The 22402-nt window shown below is 39.7% G+C and overlaps 1 protein-coding gene across 2 annotated transcripts; it reads right to left on the bottom strand.

Annotated features, from left to right (window-relative positions):
• Window positions 1–1175: 1175 nt before the first annotated feature.
• LOC101162664 (fidgetin) lies at window positions 1176–18154 on the bottom strand. 2 transcript variants are annotated; one of them, XM_011494583.3, is made up of 3 exons: window positions 17955–18154; window positions 17293–17500; window positions 1176–4732 (listed from the first exon to the last, which is right to left on the bottom strand). In XM_011494583.3, the coding sequence occupies exons 2-3, from the start codon at window positions 17315–17317 to the stop codon at window positions 3591–3593; spliced, it is 1167 nt and encodes a 388-aa protein (XP_011492885.1). In that variant the 5' UTR covers window positions 17318–17500; window positions 17955–18154; the 3' UTR covers window positions 1176–3590. The 2 variants fall into 2 exon arrangements, with proteins under 2 accessions (XP_011492885.1, XP_004086198.1); XM_004086150.4 differs by having other exon boundaries at window positions 17293–17418.
• Window positions 18155–22402: the final 4248 nt, after the last annotated feature.

Genomic DNA, 22402 nt, shown 5'->3' with positions numbered 1-22402 from the left:
TTGTAGATGTTTTTAACTTTTTAACCCCTCCCTAACAAATTCATAGACTTTTATTTTTTACTAAGTGAATTTTATTTATATGGCGCCTTTCTAGACACCCAAGGTGGCCTTACAGATAGAAAACAATAAAATACAATGCTAACACAAAGAAATACAATTCTAAAACACTAACACCAAATTTCGATCAGAACTTTGATAACAGCGTCTCTCCTAAAAAGGGGGCTGGCTGATTAATTCCACAAGGAAGTCACAACAAAAGCTTTAAGATGTGAACAAAAGAATCTAACTGTCTGAGTTATTTATTTATTAACTGGTTTACTTGTTGTGGGTCAAGTGTTTACATTTACATTGAGTACATTATATATTTTTTTGCTAAAGTTACTATCGGTAATTTATACATATTTAAATTCTTTAATCTTTCCAAATGAGTCTTTCTCCTGTGCCAAAGAGGTTGATAACACACAAATGTATTAAGCATGGAGGGAGGAGATTAATGATGTGGTTCTGTTGCCATGGATACTAAAATCATTGATCAACAAACACAGATAGTGCTGCAACACAAAGATCCTAAACAAATCAGCATGTCACACTAACATTAATTTTTTTTCGTATAACTGTTTGCAGGTTAAGGCTCCAGCCTGATAAAGGCAGCAGAGGGTTCATAAGAGAACTGAAAAGACTTCATTAGATTGACTTAATGTTCAAAAATACCATAAAAGATTTATAACACGTTTAATTTTTCACCAAGTGAAAAATGAAGCAAAATAGTTTGTTAAAAGTTCAGTCTACAGGCCACTGAATCACAATAATATAGTATTTCCAACAGACTTTTACTTTTTGGTCTTTCTGATGATTTTATGTCACATCACTGGAAGATTTAAAATGTCATCCAAGATTGTATTTGATTAATGCTTAAATGTGTTTCCTTCTTCCTCTGTGGCCCTTTTTTCACTTCTCTTACCTGGTTAAATAAAGGTCAGATATACATTTTTTACGAACATAAATTTAAAAAAATGGAGAAAGTTTTGCTTTTAAATTAAGGCAAACAAATAAATATAAATAGAAAAGCTTGGTGGATTCTGTTGAAAGATATCACTTCGGCTGTAGGATTTGCCACAGAAGAAAATTGAGTGATTTAAAACATTTCCCAATGTCTGATTAAAAGAACAGTGTCGTGTTGCAGTTCTCAATTTTATTAAAACAAAAAGACAAAGTCAAAGATGCTTCTTCTTGGTAGATCTTCATTAATTGCAATGACACAACAGTGAGGTAGAATATTACAGGCCGAGAATGGCAGACATTGCTCTTTCAGCTGCATGTAAAAATGACAGGAAATAAATACTTCCACATTTCAGGTCTTTAAAATGAGGTAGAAATGGTTACAGAGAATGTGTGACACAACAAATGTTTAACCCAACTACAAAGATTGCATCAAAAATAGTATTTGATCCAAAATCCTTCACAGAATCTCACTTGCAGGGTTTAAATGAATGTGTTCATTTTTCTGATTGGCCTTGAAAAGCGTTCCTGTCATGTTGTCAAGCCCTAAAAAGTTCAGAAAAATATAGGTTTGGCTTAAAAATGTTACGTCTTTGGGATACTTAAAGCTTTGCTACAGAAGAGTTTATTCCAAAATACTTCTGTTCTATATAAGCAACTTTTTCTTTATAGATGCCACATTCTCTTCATTCGCTTCCAGTAAAGAGTTTGGTTTTGCTTCTCCTTAAAGTTCAAGTAGAAAAAGCAAAAAGGTTAGGGCATGTTTTGTGATGGGACGGACAACATGGCATTAGTAAACAATGATGGGTCAAAAGAAGGCCTTTTGCCACATTTGTGTCTGAACTCATTGAAGTAACACATATACCAGACTAGTTATGTAAAAATACTGACATGGGAAGAGAATTAAGACATTTCACAAACTTTGTGATCTTCTGGTGATAAAATGTGTCATCAGGAGTGTTTTTGTTTTGTTTTTATCCCCAGCACTAACTAGACTAACACTTTACACGGGAATTCATTACCCCACCAAAACCTGCAGGAGAATTACATCTTTACATGAAAAAAATATTTATCATATATCTAAAAACATCACTGATGGACACTGCTGCACGTAATGTCTATAAACAACAACAAATAAACTGAATCACATTCATCATCTGAGGCCTGGCGGCAAAACTAGCGTTTCTCCGAGCACGTTTGCAGGAGCGGCTTTGCTCCATGCCATAGGAGGTCAACAGCTTCCCTGAAGTTTCAGCCATGGTTCCAAATTTGCTCCATAAAGCTCTCTACCAACATTACATGGTCATTTAATACATTCATATTTTATCATTGAGAGGTAACAATGTTCTTCCTGAGTATTTAATAAAATGACTATAAATCACTCTTCTGAGAAGAAAAAGTAAAAGAAAGAATACCTAAAAATTGCAGATAAGCAAACACAAGAACAATAAGTAGAGGCTCTCTCTCTGAATCTCATTAAACATAAAGTCCCATTAGCTGTCACACACCTGGTTCTGTTTTCTTTGCATTTGACCCATCCACTGGGGGAAGCGATGAGCTGCCATCCCACTCTGGGACCAAATCCACCCCCTTACTGCTGAGTGTCAAGCAGGAAGGCACTGGGTCCCATTTTTAGAGTCTTTTGGTATGACCCAGCTGTAGATTTGAACTCACAACCTCAGTTTCAGAGCAGACACTCACTTAAGTGTATATTTTTCATTTAGGCAAGGCTTAGTCTGAGCCTGGTTACATGATTTTATGTAAAGAAACATTAGGAGATGTGGTGATGCAAAGACAAGATGATTTGCATAAACCCACATAAGGTCATTTTGTAAATGCTAAACTTTAGTTTTCAAAACAAAAGATAAAATCTAATTTCTCTCCTTTACATTACAATGAGAAGAATTTGAACTGAAAGGATGACTTTGTGTACACTTCCATGCAACAAGCAGCTTGATATGTAGAAAAACAATCAGAGGAAAACCTGAGCAGAGAGGGATAGAAATCATTCAAGAATGAAACAAAGAAAAGAATATTAAAAAAAGAGAAGAAAACATTCACCTTCACCTGTCAAGGCAAAGTTATGCATCAAGCCTTGCAGCCATGTACCAGTGATTGTACTGAAACAGCGTGGCAGTCTTGCCATTTCAGTTATTGCTCTATTTACTTTTTGGTCAGTTAGGATTTTTTCTCTCATCTGGGCAGAGAATATTGCAGTCAAAGGCCTTCTTACGTATATTATGGCCGCAAATAATTAATATCAAAAAGTCAGGAGCAACTGCCACAGTAGCAGAAAGGAAATAAATAGGATCCTGAGAGAAACGCACACTTATACTCTTAATTTCTTTCTGATCTTTATGAAGAAAATACCTGAATTCTAAGACTTAACTCAGTCTGGAGGCCAAAATGCTCCATGAATCTTTGGAAAAGTATGAGAGGGGTTAATGTGTTAATCATGGATACAGAAATACCAGTCAGGTGCCCTCTAGTGTTTGTCAAGTAAACTACACTTTTCAAATCCATTGCTGTTCCCAAGTCCACTAGGCCAAAGAACTGCAGTTGTTTTAGGGGAGCATGGTCAAACGGAGCTGTCAACGTCCACCAGGAGGATCCTCAGCTTGAGAGTGAGCAACAGGTAATTTCATAGACATTCTCTGCTGTTGAGAAAAGGTGTGTTCCCCTGACACACTCTCACCTGCCAGGCCGGGTGGTGGGCTGTAGTCTCCTATGCTGCCATACGGGGGTGATATGAGGGGCTTTACAGATTTGTAGGGCTCTGGGTCTGAAGCTGAGCTGCTGTTGCCATGACCGTTACCTTTGCTCTGGCTGTTTCCATGACTACTGCCATACTTTCTGTAACGTGACACCTCCATTTTTGGGTTTTCTCTTTCCCCCTCTGTCATCTCAAAAGCCTTGCGTTTCAGTGGTACCCCAGCATCAGCGCTACCTCCAAGGTTATTGGATGAGTAGCTGTAATTTCCTCCTACCACTGTTGGCCTTGGGGCCAAAGGAGCACTGATTCCAGTGGGTAGATAAGAGGCACTAGGGTGGTTGTACGCGGAGGACAGGCTGGTTTGAGGGTAGCAGCCTGGTGGGTAGTTGTAGGCAGGAGTGCTGGTGCTGTACGTTGGCACTAAGGCGGTTGAGACCTGCAGAGAGTGAAGAGGGGCAGGTGGAAGTGCTGCACTTGGCTGAGGGCAGTATCCTGAAGACAGGTAGGTGCTGTTGTACGCAGGAGGGTATTCCTGAGTTGGTGGGACATTGCAGGAGCCAGGGGCTGTATATCCTGGCTCAGAAGACAAGTTGCTGCTGACTACTGTTACACTTCCCGTGGCAGGGATTCCCACAGAGCCAGACCCCACCTTGGTGCCACTTGGTGCCTCCAGTCCAGGATAACACTCCATGCCCTGACCAACAGACCAAGGCTCAGTTTCAGTCTTTAAGAAAGTTCCAGAATCTGCATAGCCCCCTGTGACAGGGCGTTCGTAGGACAGCTCCAGTCCTGAGTACTTTTCAGCATAACGTTTCAGCAGAGATGAAGCCGTGAGTGCAGATATGTCATCGCTGGCCCAAGGATACCCTGAAGACGTGTATGTGCAGCGAGAGGCGTTAGTGTAGGGGTCGTGTTTGTAGACAGACGGGGGTGAGGTGGTAGAGGTGACATCTAGGTGCTGCTCAGGCCACTGAGGTAAAGGGACAGCGTGCTCAGGGGACCAGTGCATCTTTAACAGACCTAAAAGACACAACACAGCAGGAGTTAGCTCAAGCAATGGAAAATCAGAGATTTTAATGGTCTGACAAAACCACGTCCACCTGAAACAGAATTAGTCGTTACTAGCGTAACCCATAGTGATAAGTCTCTATCACCCTCTATTTTTGCTTCTTACATTGAAGCCTTTGTTGTTTCACCATAAATCTCTTGGACTGCACCCCCCTCAAAAGGTCTGCTGCTGGACAGGGGAATGGGGGGGCTTCTGTTGTCCTCCCTATTTAGGACACAAGAACTGCTCCAGCGTTTTGAAGAAAAACTGTGTGTTGATTTAGCAACCTGGGGGGTCAGGGGGTTTGGTTGGGTTGTGTGCCATAAATAATGAATGAAGAAATGATTTGATCAAAAGTCAGAAATAATTGTTTGCAGGAGGGCTACATTTGTGTACAACCACACAAAAACACAAACATTTAAACAGACACATACAAACAAGCACAAATATATTCTTTAAACCTTAATCTCCAAAGCACTTTACACTCACAAGACCCATTCACACACACAAACCACACACCCACAGCTTGATGATGGTCTGAACCAGGGGTTCGACGACAATGTCTTAAAGATCTACCTATTTACATCTATCTATCTATCTATCTATCTATCTATCTATCTATCTATCTATCTATCTATCTATCTATCTATCTATCTATCTATCTATCTATCTATCTATCTATCTATCTATCTATCTATCTATCTATCTATCTATCTATCTATCTATCTATCTATCTATCTATCTATCTATCTATCTATCTATCTATCTATCTATCTATCTATCTATCTATCTATCTATCTATCTATCTATCTATCTATCTATCTATCTATCTATCTATCTATCTATCTATCTATCTATCTATCTATCTATCTATCTGTGTCTGTGTGTGTGTGTGTGTGTGTATAATTTGTGGTTCCACTTCCTCAAGACCGTTGAAAAGGACACACCATACCCTGACATCTAACTGACACAAACTTACCTGGAACTTAACCTGATCCAGAGAAAGTCCTGTTGAGACGGTAAGTTGCTAGGATTTCTTACATAACTCGAAAGACATTTTTGTTTTTAAAACTGAGAGTTGAGGTTATCTACTCACTAACCCTCAGACCCATCTGTGTTTGTCACATAGCCTGCTTTCTGGAACAGCTGCTCACTCCTGCACAAACAATGTAGTTGTATGGGTGCAGTAATGATATAGGCTTGACATGTGTCTGCTTTTATGCGCACATGTGTGTGAGTAGTTGTTCTGTATTTGCAGCATGTTTTTGTTGGTCTATATCACAGGTGGGCAAACTATGGCCCGGCATATTTTCAGTTTTTCTCAGTCGCTTTAGTACAATTCTCAGATCAGAATTGAAGTTTGCAAATACGTGTGTGCATTTCTCAAAACAATTTGTACAAACAGCAAAACACTACAGATTTCTTGCAAAAGCCTGTAACTTGCTCAAAATCTTTGGTTCATCTCTCAAAACTAAGTCTTTGTGTCATTGAACATGTCAGTGCCATCAGAATGTAAAGTCCTTGTGTCATTGTCTACGAACAAGACAGTCAAATGACTTAGTCATGTTGTCAATATAAGTGTGTACTTTAGAGGGAGGTTCTGATGTAAACTATGGCTAAAGTTTGGATGACAGTTATTGTAAAATGTAAGTTACACCTTTTTTGTTTGATTGCAAGAGACTGGACAAGATTCACATTTAAACTTTTATTGTTCATTCATCTTCTTCACCGTTTATTCCCTTTCAGGGTCATGGGGTTGCCGGAGCCTATCCCAGCTACTTGGGCGTAGGCAAGGGATACCCTGGACTTGTTGCCAGTCTGGTGCAGGGTAGAATATCCTCAATCACACATCCATTCACTCTCACACTCACACCTAGGGACAATTTAGAGTTGCCAATCAACCTATGTAGCATGTTTCTGGATGGTGGGAGGAAGCCGGAGAAAACCCACGCATGCACGGGGAGAACATGCAAACTCCACACAGAAAGGTCCCCCATTGATGCTGTGTTTTTCATGTCCCACAGCCGGGACTTGAACCGGGGGCCTTCTTGCTGTGAGGCAAGAGCGCTAACCACTGCGCCACCATACAGCCTTTTATTTATACTTTTATTGTTCATATTGTAATTTGTTGACAGACCATGTCATACCAACATAGAAAAAAGCCACTGCAAACAGTAACACAAAGGGAAAAAAAGATAGGACAATATTCTGTACATTAGTACAGGCAGTGCAGTAGGAATTGGTGTGGTCTTCCTACACCTCTTGTCGTTCCTGTATGTTAGGCCACAAATTCTCATCCACATCCCAGCGAATATCCTCTCTTGCAATGTAGCGAAACATGTTTGTCACATTTTGACAACTTGGTCAACCATTTTGCAGTTAATGACATACCATGAACCAATGACTAGGTGTTTTGAGGAGTAAGACTATTGCACAGTGAACTATATAATACATTTTGATCAACATGACATAAACAATTGATAATGTAGCAAAGAGCAGAGAATTGTACATAATCATTTGCATTGATGTACCAAAGCAATTGCAACTTGTTCAAAGAAGTGAGAAACTGCTTATATGATGTGCACAAGTGACATCATGATGTGAATATTGAACAAATAGTTTTGGGAATTTCATTCTGATCTGAGAATTGTACTAAAGCGACTAAGAAAAAATGTAATCTGGTGTACCACACTGCAATAATTTATTCTTGATCATCCGTACTATTTTTACATTTTTCCTGTAATTCTAGTGTCACCCCATAGATGGCGCTCTATAAATACATTGACCTTTGTGTGGGTGCAGCAGGTATTCTCCATTCATGTGGTGTTGGACGATTTTGCTGTTTTTCTGACGTTCATGTGTGTTTTTCAAGCTGGACAGTCATTTTTCCAATCTTTCCAACCCCACATGAATGCAGCATTTCTCTAAGTGTCTCTTGTGTTTTCCCTGAGGGACAGCAACCCATTGGTGCAACTGACTCTAAATGAGAACAAAAGTCACAGTATTGATGGAACCCTGGGGAAGGTACAACTGCAAAGGAACCAAATCCCCATTGTGTGCCCTGGGCCTGCCCATACACCGTAATGAAATTTCATGAGTGAAAGTGGAGATTTAACTATTTGAGGAACACCAGAGGGGCCACTAAAATGTCCTCTTGTAATGCCCTGTAATTCTAATTATTCCTCATGCTAATAATCCCTTTCATTCAATTCAGAGTTTGCCGTGCTTTTGACCGGAACAAGCTCCACCTCATATCTGAGAAACCCCTATGCTTCAGGGAATCCTGGCTGCCCATGGAAACACTGGAGCTCTGTCCTCCCACTGAAGCAAAAGCATTTAGGGTGAATACAGTAATCCAGATGAGAAACTAAATGAATGCGTGCACATGTCTGGCACCATGGATCATGTCAAGCTTTATCCCCCGAACAGTCATGCATAAAATTACACAGAACAGCATTGATAGAAATAAAAAAGGTAAAAATAATGTGCAAGAAGCAAGGACACCTTTGAGGTCCACACTGTGGAAGGCACAGTAACGCACATCTAAATGATGTGTTTTGAGCAAACTGCCTTACAGACCCACTCCAATGAAAAGTGTTTTTAGTGTGTTTTTAAGATGTTCTTGTGGCATTTTTCTGATGATAAAGGAAACATATAAATAAAAGATGAAAATTGCATTTCTAAGTGTTTATTTATTAAAATCATTGTGAATCAGGAGCAGACGAAAAATTAAGTTTCAGAAAGATGTTATTTGTGACATCAAAATACGCTGGGCGGGCCACAAGCTCCCTGCAGACAAATAGATTCATGTACGCTTCTGTTTTCCACGTCTGAGCTGGAATCTGGATCTAAACTGTACAGCTGGATAGCTCTGATATTGCTCGTCATTTTTGTTGAACCGCTAATGTTAGGTCGGGGTTATGAGGGGCTGTAAGCTAGCGAAAGCGTGTAAACAAAGGGACGACAGAGGGGAATTTCTTCCTGCTGCTCTGCAGAAACTTTATCCTAGAAAAGGACACAGGTTTTTGAATTAGGCTAAAAACGGCACTATCATAATTAAAAGACCACTTGGAACAATTTGACAAAAGATCAGAAGATGATTGGAGTGGGACTTTAAAGATTTACTGGGCCATCATCTGACTGAAAGACAAACCCTTAGAAAAATTGAGGTTGACACATTGCTGCCAGCATGAAGAACTCTTTGACCCAAAATCTTAAAAGCATTTAGATGTTCTAAAAACTCTATAAAATACCGTCAGCATTGTGTTTTTCTTTTAACTTTTAACTACTGTTTTATTCTTGTAACTGTGTTTTATGATTGTTTTTTTTACCTGTAAGGCAGCCTTAGGTGCCCAAAAAGGCACCATATAAATAAAATTCATTATTATTATTATTATCTAGCCCCACGTAGCTCTACAGTTGTCACTCAGCTTCAAGTAGAGAATTCAAACTTTAAAATTTTCAAATCTCCATTCCTGGAATACAGTTTTTTTAATGCACCATCAGTTTTTTGTCAGTCAGACAATAATGATTTAATTAACTAGTAAAAGTGCCACAGGATATATATTTAGGGGAGAAATCTAGGTGGGTGTTTATCAAACATCCCCACATCAGACAACCCCTTTCGGTTTGTTCTTTTAAAAGGACAGTGGATTATCCAGTTTACATGGTAAATGGCATAGACTTATATAGCGTTTTTCTACCTTTCTTTGAAGGCCCAAAGTGCTTTTACAATCACACACACATTCACACACTGGTGGCGGCTCCGCTGCCAAACACTGACGCCAACCTTCCACCAGAGGCAAGGTGGGGTTCAGTGTCTTGCCCATAGACACTTCGACACATGGGCGGGGAGGCGGGAATTGAACCTCCGATCAGAGGTCGAATGCCCTACCACTGCAACACAGCCGACCAATTGCTCTGTATTTTTCAAAACTCCTCCTTAAATGTACATGAATGTTACGAACTGTGATGTACAAGAAAGGTTTATCACCTCTGTTGTTTGTGTGGTTTGTCTGGTTTTGCCTAAAAGTTAAAATGTTCACTGCATCCATTTATCTTACATCAAATGTTGTTTATTACCACCAATTTAACCCTTGTGCTATTCTAGGCACTTTAACATTGGGAGTGGGGTCATCTAGACCCACTAGACAGTGCTCTGAACCTTTTTTCTTCAATGATTTGTGATCTTCACTGGTGTCCATGGATTACATGAAATCTTTCCACCTTTATCCACTTTTGTCATGGTAGGGAGAACACGTCAATAGTCATCTTGACCCCATAGGATAGCACAAGGGATAAGAATATATGTCAGGACTTTGTTTAGGACTGCTTGGAATAGCACTGCCTGAAACAAGCACAGGAATTATAAAGACATGAAGAACCAGGACTGACAAATGCATAAATTACAGCCACATTCTTGACATTACTGGACTGAAAATGACAAACTCCAAAAGATCAAATGCTATCTTTAACATAGGTTTATAGGGTTGATAATATAACACCATCATATCAGAAACCAGAACTGCCTCTGACTTTGGGAAAAGGTTTGGTTTAAAGGAAATTGAAAACATACACTACAATCCAACTATTTTCCTTTCTTCCCATTTGGAGTCAATGGGTTGCTGGAGCCTATCCAGCCCCTGTGGGTGGAAGCAGGACCACACACTCACATTAACAACTACAAGGGGCAATTTAGAGTCAACAACAGTGGCGGTTTCTGATTATAGGGGGCCGCATTGACCGTGCCCGCAGTGTCACATTCAAGGAAATATTTAAGTCAAACAGGAGGCTTTCAGCTTTTATTTTGACATGCCTGCTACAGCCGGCACTTTGCGCTTTTATTTTGACATATCTGACACTGAACATCGCACCAATGTCTTTATCCTTTCCCCTCTCCACACTTCTGGTGCAAAAAAAAAGAAAAAAAAAGGATGAAATAACTAAGAGTGAAACAACATAAAACAGTCACATGAAAAGGAATTAGGCAGTAGAAAAACCAGTGCTCAACCCAATTTCAACCAGAGCAGACAATGGGGATTATTTCCTACAATTCCCCGCTCCCACACAGAATACCCAACGTGCACGTGACCACCGCCCTCTCCTGCAAGACACTTGTGCCCACAACTCTTTGAGGTAGTCTTTGGAACATAACAAGTCAAAAAATTCGAGAGGGGGGCGCAACTGGTGGCTGGGTGAATCACACTAACAGGTGATTGGGAGTCTTTTTCAGTCTAACAATCATTTCTAGGCCGCCGCTGCGTGCTCCTGTCATAGAGACGGAGCTGCATATGTCAGAAGGAATCATGGATCATGGCGTGGTGTTGGATCACTCAGCAGCTCAGGTTAATAGTGTCATTATTTACCAAATATTGTAGATATTTTTATTACTTGTCTTTTCTGTGGTTTAGTTGGTGTTATAACCCATTTGACATAAAGACAGCAGGTAATGCAGGAAAACAGCTGCACTTTATGAGATCATAAATAAACTATAGATCATTTTTTATGAAAGTATTGAGGTTTTTTGGAGGATTTCTAATGTTGGTGATGCACAAAATTAGGGAAATGCCAAATATTTTAGGAGGAATCCCACTGATAAGTTCTATGATTTAGTTTTTAATGTTTTATAAGACCTAAAAATTATATTCACAAGAAGTTGTTTTTTTATCCAATCCCTCTGATATGTTTCACAAAGACACACTCAGGACGTCACACACCAAGAAATTATTGCTAAAATGATGCAGGAGTCCAAAGAAAACGGAATTATTTGATTTGTAATTTCTTATTAATATTTTCAGGCTTTGTTTGTTTTGTTCTGCAGCATGTTCATATTTGTATAATTTCTACAGAATTTATTTTTATGGATAGCAAAATATTATTCGTTATTTAAGGTTTAACTTGAGTTATTCTGGATTAATGTTCCTGTTTTATTCATATTTATGTTCAAAAAGTTCAGTTTTAAAGGTTTAAAGTGTTTAAAAGTTTAGCTTTAGTGTGTTCAGTAAATGTTTATGTTGTTCGGCCCAAAACCTAAAGTGTGTTTTTAATTTGGGCCCCCTGTGTGCGGGGGGGTTGTGGGGTTACTCGCCCAGGGAGTAAGTTAGTGTAGAACTGCCACTGGTCACCAATGAACCTATGAAGCATGTTTTTGGACGGCAGAAGGAAACCCGAGTGCCTGGAGAAAACCCACAAACACACAGTGAGGACATACAACCACAACACAGAAAGGACCCAGCTGGGATTTGAACCAGGGTATACTCAATGAGATAAGAGTGCTAACCGCTACACCACCAGGCTGCCCCCCACGCACAGAAAAAAATTAAAAATATGGGGGGGGGGACTTTCATGGAAAGTTTCATAGTGAGTTTCTTTATACATCAATTTTCATAGAAGCCTGTGTGTGTGAATCATGTAGGAAATGGAAACAGACCACTGACTGTTTGGATAATGTGATGTTAAGTCTAATCAACTTTGTTAAAATTCTATTCAGTCTGTATTTATTTTGGTCTGTTTTAAGTTGTTGTTTTTCTGGTCAGTTTGGGTCATTTTCCCATTTGTGATGTTCTGTAATAACACCATTAAACCACAAATAAACGGTGAGATCATGCTCACAGAAAACATACAGATTATTTTTTTTCTTTCTGATTTTATAAAAGAGACCTCTGAATAGATATCAGTGTTATTTTTAATGATTTGTTTATATCTTCGGTCATACTTTTCTATAAAAGACCACAATTATGACAATTATAGCAACATGAACATATTAAAAATGACAAATATTATAATTATTTAGCTACATGCCTGCTTCCTTTGATACTTCTGGAAAACAAAAAAGCAAACTTGGGGTTGCTTTCAGACCTCTGAATAACTTTGTTTGATTGTTTGGTTAGAAGACATTTTTCTTAGCCTGGTTCAGCTCTGTCCTTTAAACTGTCCTCTTTGAAGCAAATTAAAACAAAATATCCTAAAAAAGATAGCCAGCAAGTAGATTACTCTTCATTTTTTTCCAACGAGTGCCTTTCCTCATTACTTATTATTTGTCAATACTTAAGACAGCTTAAACTGTCTGTAGATATTTTACTGAAGATTTAAATTCACACAAAAAATTTGCGAAAACTGTTTAACAGCAGAATTATTATTTTTTTCATAGATTACCATCTTTTATTCTATTGAGAAACATTGGGACTGCAGAGTTCAGGCTCTTATTGACACTGTAGGGAAAGAAGATTTAGAAAAACTACTTCTGGTTTGTGAAAACTTGCTACAGGAGCATTTACAAATGTTCCTTTCAAATAAACATAACTCTGTTGCGAAAATTTATCACCTCTCCAGTAAAATTAAATACATATTGAGTCAAGATTTGTTTCAAAAAATGTGATCAGTTAAAACACTAGTGATGAACTATAAGGGTGAACAGAAAGCTAGATTGAAAGTTTTGATTGTACATTTCTGTTATTTAAATGTGGAAATCTTTGTTATCAAATCAGATCACACATACCAAAAAGGATCCTTAAACTTATTACTTTTGATAGTTTAGAAATTAAGTTAGGCGACATATACAGGGGCCAAGCAAAGACTTTGAGGGACTCAAGATTTCATTAAAAAACATTGCTTTCATTATTTTTCCAAAAAAGCTTGTATTGATGAGTTTTAGTAGTTTTGACTTTGCCGATGATGATACCATTGACAGTAAATGAGAACTGGACTGAGCAACCCACTTGCATTTCCTTGATAAGTAAGTGTGTCAACTTTTGGGTTGATTTAATAAAACTTTTAAATGCTTTGTCCCACCCAATCAGCCATTTTGGGAATAGGCAGAGTTAAGACACGTCAGGTTGGATTCCACCGTTCAGCATCCTCTGGGATTCGTGTATATGCTGTATATGGAATGTATGTATACATGTTTATGGTTGTTACTCGAGGAGCCTTGGTCATGCAAACTGACAACTAAATCAAACGAAGGTTTGAATAGTTTATATGCTCAGGCAAACCCAATCTGCCAACGCTTATAACTATATGGGCTAAACGTGCCATTAAGGCCGTGTCACACAGCCACTAAGTACATTTTGCGCATTTTCCACGGATGAAATTTTTGTCTTTATTGATACATGGGTGATGTATTTCAGTGTTTCTCGCATTCGTCTTTGTTGATGTGCTCAGATGTTCGTTGAGGGTTCCGGCCGACGGGTCTTTATGTGAATTTGGTTTTGAGCTGTTTAACATTTTTGGTAGGCTGACAATTACACAGTTTATGCGTAAATATGCAATTATATGGCCACAACTTTTTTCACTTTTTGCATGTAACGTTTGATTAATTTTCTTCCGCGCGAAATGCGCAAAATGTAGTCCTGTAGCGTAACGTAGTGGTTGTGTGACACTGCCTTTCGTTTTTGATACAAAACAAAGACTTGACTTTTAGAAAAAAATCTTTATGAATGCTGGACTGTGCTGGAGTTCACCATATATCAAATTCAGACATGAAGATAAAACATTGGCGAGCATTCATTTTCCACGTAAACAGGGTACCTTTGCTTAAGCCTGACAATATTTATTCAATGATCCAAACTGCTCACGGATTTAGATTTCCTTTGTCCGGAATGCGAGGATGTGTAATTTATTCACATGTTTAGCATCAGTGAAAGCTACTTTGACTCCACGTCTGCTGCATGGTCGGTATGAGTAGTTAGCGAGTTAATAAGCTGGAAGTACATGAGGGGGAAGGGGCTGCTGAGATGGGATTTGGGGGTTGTGAAGTATCAGAGATGGCCGGTGGGTTTGTTGGGGAGTGGAAACCAAAAAAAAATCACCCTTCTGTAGCTGAAGGGTCTCTGTGTGCGCTTTACTCCACTCACAATAAACAAAGAGATCCCCTGAAGACGGACAGACAATCGGAAATACGCACACACAAGTGGCAGTGAAGTACACTCCCACACTGGTTTTCATGCAGTGTTCAGCTTCGGCCGGCCAAGAGGCAAAAGGACTTTTGGTCATTTGTCAAACAAGTCAAGCTGCTGGAATGCCAGGAATCCAACCTGAGATCTATTTCAAAGCATATTTCCTCTCCATATACTCAACACGGTCCACTTCCAACTTCAAGGAAAAGAAGGAGAAAGATTAGATTGTTGACTAATGGTGTTTATGGACGATCTCTGTTTGTGTTGGGTGATTAGTTTTTGGGAAAAGTGTATTTACAAGATCAATACAGAGAAAGAAGAACATTAAAAAGAAAATTAGACAAACATCAAACATCCCCCTACTATCTGTTGTTTTTGCTGGCGGGATGAATATGGGTGGACTGGTTCTGATGGCAGTAGCCTTAAAGACGGCACAACAATCTCTACTTTCTCTTCTTTCTGATACGTGCGGCTCCTTCCACAGTCAGGCCAACCAAATAGCATTCAACATCGGGTTCAGTTAATGATCTTCAGAAATGTAACCCTAAATACAAGCCAGCGTTGAAATCCTACTCATTCGGAGCCACGCTTTCCCTGCTTTCTTTTCTCTGCCTCTCTGCTTCTCTGTCCTCGAGCCTACAGCTTTCCCATCCCTCCTTTGCTGTGTGGTAAAGACATGACTGTGTATCCCAGCCTGTGTGGTCAGTCGGACCATCCCCCACTCCTTCAGCTCACATGTGGCGGAGGCTGGCTCACTCTTTGCTTATTGTGTCCACTTGTATATCAAGCTGCAGCTGACCATTCCCTCGTCACGTCTTCTCCATCTGTCCTCTGCTGAGCTCTTTCTCTGTCATCCCAACCACAGCCTTAATGAAGACTGAAGGCGGGCTGCAATTTGCTAAACAAGCTTTACTTTGTGGAAGTAATGTGTGAGGAAAAGGGCCATCGTGTATGTGGCACGTTGTTTAAGACTAATGAGAGGTTGTTGACACCAAGTTACTAACAGTCTGGCTTTCATTCAGAGCTACATTATCCCTAAAGGCTGAAACAGTTCATCAATCTCGTCACGTTATTTTCACTAGGGCCGCGTCACGCAGCACACTCAGCACACGCAGCACATTATGTGTTATGCAGTTGTCTTTACATGAAATTTCACAGATGTATCACAAATGAACCATGTTAAAACCACTGAGGAAGTACAAATAAACCACGCACAGAACAAGTACAACGTAAAAGCCAAATCTCGCCCAAAATCTGTGTGTCGATTACGTAATTTCAGCGTGATAGGAGCGACGCACATGCGATATAAAAGGGATGCATTGGTGGTACATGCTAGAAAAAAGTCCATTAGAGATATGTGGAACGGTAATGGAAAAGCATGGAAAGCCACAAATTTGAGTATGCATCTCGCAAAAATCACACACAATTGTGTAAGATTCACATAAAAATTGTATATAAACTACGTAAAATGCGTCATTCTTAACAGACCAAAGCTTTTGAACAGCTAAAAATCGAATTTACATGGAGACCCATCGACTGAAACCCTTGACGTGCGCAAGAAACACTTATGGATTATGTATATCACGCATGTTTCACAAAACCCCGAAATTTAATACGTTGAAAATGCAACAAATGTCCATAGTGGCTGTGTGACACGGCCTTTACATGCAGAGCCTCTGGATAAAGCCTCACTATTAGGTGAACTACCTAATTGTTCAAAGTTTCACCGACAATAGATTCATTAACAGGTTTAATTGTGAAAATAAATAGAAGCCGGTTTGTTGGTGTGACAAGTGAAGCTGGATAAAAGCTAGAATAGTGCTGTGGTGAGGAATGTGACTGATGCACACCAGTAAAACTTGTATCTGCTCAGACAGCTCCCTCATTCTTCCTTCAAGGCTTCAAACTAAATGAGTGTCTGTGTGTATCTGCCCTAAAATACAAGAAATACCTTGAAGAAAAATTTCCCCTTTGCAGAATACCCAATTTGATTAGTGTTGTAATCTTGTTAAAGCTTGGCCTAATCAATAACCCAGCAGGTCAATATGAGCATATTCACAAGATGAGATGGAAACCTCTCATGGTTAGCACATGCAGTAAATTAAAGGGGAATAGTTGTCACCAGCCATATAGCATTTACTTCAATTTTTCTGCTTTTACACAGAAAAAAGTAATTCACCATTCATGTAGTTTAATACTCAGATTTTGGCCTCACAAATAGCAAAGTGAGACTTTTACCATTTTCAATAAAAACCTTGCCCCATACTTTTTGGTTTGCTTAAGAAGCCAACACAACTTTTTTTTATAGGTAACCTTAATTGTTTTGAATGTTGTCTGTGCAAATGTCACCTCAGAGAAGTGTTTTCACATGTGAGGAATGGAAAAAAATACTGTGTGAAATTCTCCAAAGCAAAACCTTGAGACTCAGCTGGTAAATCCATTAGCATATGTGCCTTCTCAAAATGACTTCTCAGAGAACCCCCCCATCGGCAGCTTGCTTCCCTCTACATAACCGCAGGAGACGGACAAAAGAGGTCCCAGATGAAAAATGTGCATGGGAAAATGGACTAAAGCTGAGCTGACTCAATGACATACAATGGTGACAGGGCAGTGAGCGTGCACACAAATGAAATACTCACTGTATGGGGTGACAAGACTGAGCATTCTGCAGCCCCAGAGAAGAGGAAAGGACCGGCTCCACTTAGTGAGGGCTCAGCTGCATGCTGTGGGGCCTTCCTGGGTGGCTGCTGCTTTCCTGCTGTAGACTGGATGGACACAGGCTTTATTTGTGACTTTCCTGATGTAGAGCTCCATGTTTCCTCCTACACCACCACAACATGCTGCAACCTGCGGAGAGCAAACACTGGTGTGGCTGCATGCATCTCCAGAAAAAGGTTGTCATTAAAACCACAAGTCATTTTTAATGACTTAATCTAATGACTTCATCTGTTCTAACTAAAGAAATAATTGTATAAAAATGAGGGTTAACCTCAAGGAAAGCTCTTTTTTCTTTGAGTTGAACATTTTTTCCAGTGTTTCCACACTCCAACTATAAACCACAGCAGCAAATGGACTTTTGCACCCTGAGAGAGTGACTCTGCTGACCAACATGCTTGATAATTAGGACTGAGAGCAGACAGACGAGTTTAGATTAATAGAAAAAGGGAGAACAGCATTAGGTGCATGCACAAGAGTAGTGTTAGCAGGATAAAAAACACCAAAAAATCAACTCTGACTTACAACTTCAGTTTTTAAAACAGGAAAAATGTGTATTTTGTTGAGTGAGTAGTGTGTTACTGACCTGATCATGTCTGCACGTGTTCGGTAAGTACTTGGAAAACAGGAAAATAATCCACTATCCCACAAAGTACAACATTAGGGGGTCCTGAAGTGAGCCTGTTAGTGGTTATGTGCGTTTGAAGGGGTCTCGTTTTCTCCTCTGGAACCTTATCCTTTTCTCCTACACTCCCTCTGACTCGCTGTTCCCTCCCCCTTTCAACTAGCCTGGTGACAACAGAGCACATGCACTAACATACACACACATGCATGCACAAGCACGCACACATCCCCTCCCCCAACCAACACACCCTCCCCACCTCTCTCTCCCCTTTTGTTCAAACTATTCAGCAGGAAGGTAGAGAGAAGAGGGAAAAAGTGACCAATCGGGCTGTTCACACAAGAATCTGTGTCCCTCTGCTGTATCTGTGCATTTCTGCATGGCTGCATTGGTGTGTGATCCTGTTTGCATGATTGCAACTCTGCAGCATAATCAGTAGACACACTGGGACACATGTGAGTGGAATATTTTGAATTTTCTCCTTCACTGATCACATGAGAATCTCAGTAATGGTCAATGACTTCTATTGATTTGCTGCATTGATCTAAGTTGGGTTGGAAAGCTGAAACAACCATGTTGATATTACTCAATTTCTGTGCTGCACCATCCCCCTCATACCCCACCACTCACACACACATCCATGCGGCATAAGATGACTTACACATTTCCCTCAAACTGTTGACTTTAACCCTTGTCCTATCCTAGGCATTTTACCGTTGGGAGTTGGGTCATCTAGACCCACCAGACAGTGCTCTGAACCTTTTTCTTCAATGATTTGTGATCTTCACTGGTGTCCATGGATTACATGAAATCTTTCCACCTTTATCCACCTTTGTCATGGTAGGAAGAACACGTCAATGTAAGGGGGGGGTCATAGGATAGCACAAGGGATAAAGATGGCTTATCTCATCCATCTACACTAAATTATTATTAAAACAAATGAAAGGCCTTAAAAGTGTGTAGGTTTTATAAATTATGGTACTTCAGCTGACCAGTGACCTACCGGTAAAGTGTCTGCCTCAAGATTTTGAGGTTTTAGATCTCAATCCACTGTTGGACTAAAAGACTAAAATGGGAGCCAATGCCACACTACTTGAGACTCAGCATCCAATAAAATTGTGTTTTAACAGCATCTTGTAGCATCTTTCTTTATGATGGCTTATATGTATGAAGAAAATTAAGACTACATCTGTATTGCTGATTATTTTAATTATTCAAAGTATGATTATTCAGGAGCAGAGGCAAAAAATGCAGTTTGAAAGAGCTTGTAGTTGTTGCTTACAAACCACAATTGGCGGGACAAAGTCTTCCTGTTCCAGTCCATTCTGATGCATCCACTTGCAGAAAAATAGATCCATGAACGTCTTTGTTCTCCTCGTCTGAGCTGGAATCTGGATCCAAACTGTATGGATGGATAGCTACCATACTGCTCACCATTTTTGTTGCACCACCAATGTTATGTTGGGGATTTAAGGGGCTGTAGGCTAGTGGGAGAGAGTGTAAACAAAGGGATGATGGGAAATAATGGGCTTTGCTCTGCACCAACAGTCCTGCCCACATCTCCGAGGTGAATTTCTAATGAACTCCAGCTGCTCTTCGGAAACTATGTAACTTTAGAAACTTTTATTTTGGTTAAAAATTGCATAATCATACTTAAAAGACGAATGGGAAAACTAACTTTGAAAACAGATCAAAAGATGATTGGAGGGGGACTTTTAAGAGGTTGAAGTTGGGGGCTTAAACCACCAAATGGTTCCTGAGTGTGGCTGTCACTATAGCTCTTTACTCCCCAGGGATGAGTCGAATACAAAGAGCAAATATTACACACCCAGGTGTGTGATAATTAACTAGTGGAATTTCAGCTTAACTTTATGACTCATGGACTCAGCCACATGTGTGACATGTCTGCAAAAACGTGTCTGTTTAATGTTTGCTGACAGAACAAAATGATGGCATTATTTTACAAACATCTGAATAATGGCAAACAGTTCTCATCATCACAAATAAACAGCCCAAGTCAAGTTCTAATGAGAAATATCTCAACCTGTCCAGACATAAAGAACATTTAGAGGGATTTAGAACAGAAAATCCCCAATGATTATCATAAAACATAAATGTGTAGTTATTGACAGTTTGAAGAAAAAGATTACGACTTGGTTTCCAGTAGAATCGACCTCAGAAATGCAACAAATTTCCCCTTGAAATGTTTTTTCTGCACTATCAGTTGTTTGTCATTCAGCAGTCAGAGTGGAGTCCAGGTAACTCTAACCCTGTGCTGCTTTGGTCCTGGGGGGGATAGGTCATATGATGTGACACCTCACAGAAGCTCAGCTGTTAGCCACTCTAATTCTGTCTGAAGCAGCTGAGCTCTGACCCACCTCTCCTCTCCACTCCACTGCACTCCACCTCCCTGTAAAGATCTCACTATGTGGCAACTTCTGCTTGATGTTGTTGCAGAAGATAATTTGGTTAAAAATGACACATAAAACGTTAAAAAAATATTTGAAAAATTGGGTTTGAGGTTTTTCCCTCAGAGTGGAACAAAGAAAATGAACTTGAACAAACAGTTTAATTGACACTGACATGAGGGGCCAAGGAAAAGGCAGAAAAGGCAACAAGCCAAGAAAAAAAGGGCAAAACAGCAACAGCAAACCTTCCTAGGAAAAGGTAGGGAGTGGGTGTGTCCAGAAGCAGATTCTGCAAATTCATGAAAGCAAATAAAAGTCAATTACCATTTTCTATATAATTTTGTGTGAACTGTTGTTGTAAAAGATAAACACCTTTTCATTTCCTTGTTTTTATGCGTCAGAATATGATATTAGTGGACTAATAATCCTGCCTCTAAATTCTAATTAGCATGGACACATGACATGGCCCAGCTGAAAAAGAAAATGAGCCACACTGCTGAACCATGACGATTCTAGTTTTTGTGCATTCTAAGTATTTCCCATCACTGTGAAGGACTTTTGGTCAAACTTGTTCCATTCGCTTTCAGCGGAGCTTGTTTTAGGTTGCTCTAAAGCCTTTCAGACACTTTGGGATCTGGACTTTGGCTTGGCCAGGTCTTGCCTTGCTCTTGCTTTTCATGGTCACAGTGGAGTTCACTTGCTGTGGAAACTGAGGTCATGCAATTGGACGTTGCATGACACACTTTTGTGCGGCTGGACAGATGGCCTCACATTTAGCATCCAGGAGGAATTCATTGGTGACCTAATGACCCAGGGGTGGCCAAGATATTTGACTCAGAAAAAAGATGGAATAATTACACTTGATCCAGTTACTATAGGACAGTTTTGGGAGAAAACATCATGTGACCTGAATTCTATGAAGACACTAGTTTGACCAGCACAGCCAACATCCTCCATTATTTTGTGTTGTCAAGCCACTCACCGAGTTCAAAAAGACAACAGAAACGAGTCCGTCTGGAAAAGCAAATGAGAAAAAAAGGCCTTTGACTTATATTGTTTTAAAATCGGATTAGAAAAAGTAGAAACACACAAACACACAGCACAAGACTCACAGTGAGTGCACATATGCAGCACAAAGCACAATGTGTGAGTAGCTCATTGTTCTGGCACTCAGGGCATACAATATCTACGCTTGCTAATAGAGGTTAGATTAATTGCTGACAAATCTGTATTCAGCAGTTCCCTTTCTCACTGCTTGGCAGAATTATGACAATGATTGATGGAGAGGAGGGACGAGCTGAGAGGCGCTTCTGTTTGCTTGAAAAGAGGACAACTGCTTAGTGAGTCACAGTGAAGGGAGGAGAAAAGAAACAAGGAAAAAAGAGAAACAGGAATGTTTTGTTGGATTCTACGCATTTTTACGGCTAAATTCAAATATAACATTGAATAATTTAGCCTGAAGCTTTCTAAGAGTAAAATTTCGGAAATGTATAAATACATACAGAACCTTTCCAAAAAAAATTAGCATGTCAAGGAAAAGTGTGTTCATCATAATTCCTTTCATATAGTGTGTATATGGATTTAGGCTGCGCTGTTTAATTGATTTAAAGTATTTGTTTGTCTATTTTTACGTAAATTAGGGTTTCAGTTCATGAAACCCAAGAAAACAGGATTTCACAAAGCAAGAATCCTGTGGAGAAATTTACACAAATCTTGCTGCACATGAATGTTTTAACTGACTTTAGCTAACCAACAATCATCTACTGAACTCAAAGCATCTGCACAAGTTCGCCAGATGTTATCAAATTGACGTCCAGAAAAAGTGGAATGAGATGAAGGGACAGCTTCAAAACATTCAGACACATTCAGGAGACAGGCTACATCTACAACCGGGTCAAACCACTTCTGAGCCCGGACCACTGGAGGAAACGTCTCAACTGGACCAAGGAGAAGAAGGACTGGACCGTTGGCCAGTGGTCCAAGGTCCTGTTTTCTGATGAAAGG

The sequence above is a fragment of the Oryzias latipes genome, chromosome 5 (genome assembly GCF_002234675.1).
Source record: "Oryzias latipes chromosome 5, ASM223467v1".
NCBI classification, from domain to species: domain Eukaryota; kingdom Metazoa; phylum Chordata; class Actinopteri; order Beloniformes; family Adrianichthyidae; genus Oryzias; species Oryzias latipes.
Note: the sequence above shows the minus strand (reverse complement) of the source record. Positions and strands in the feature narration are given on the sequence as shown.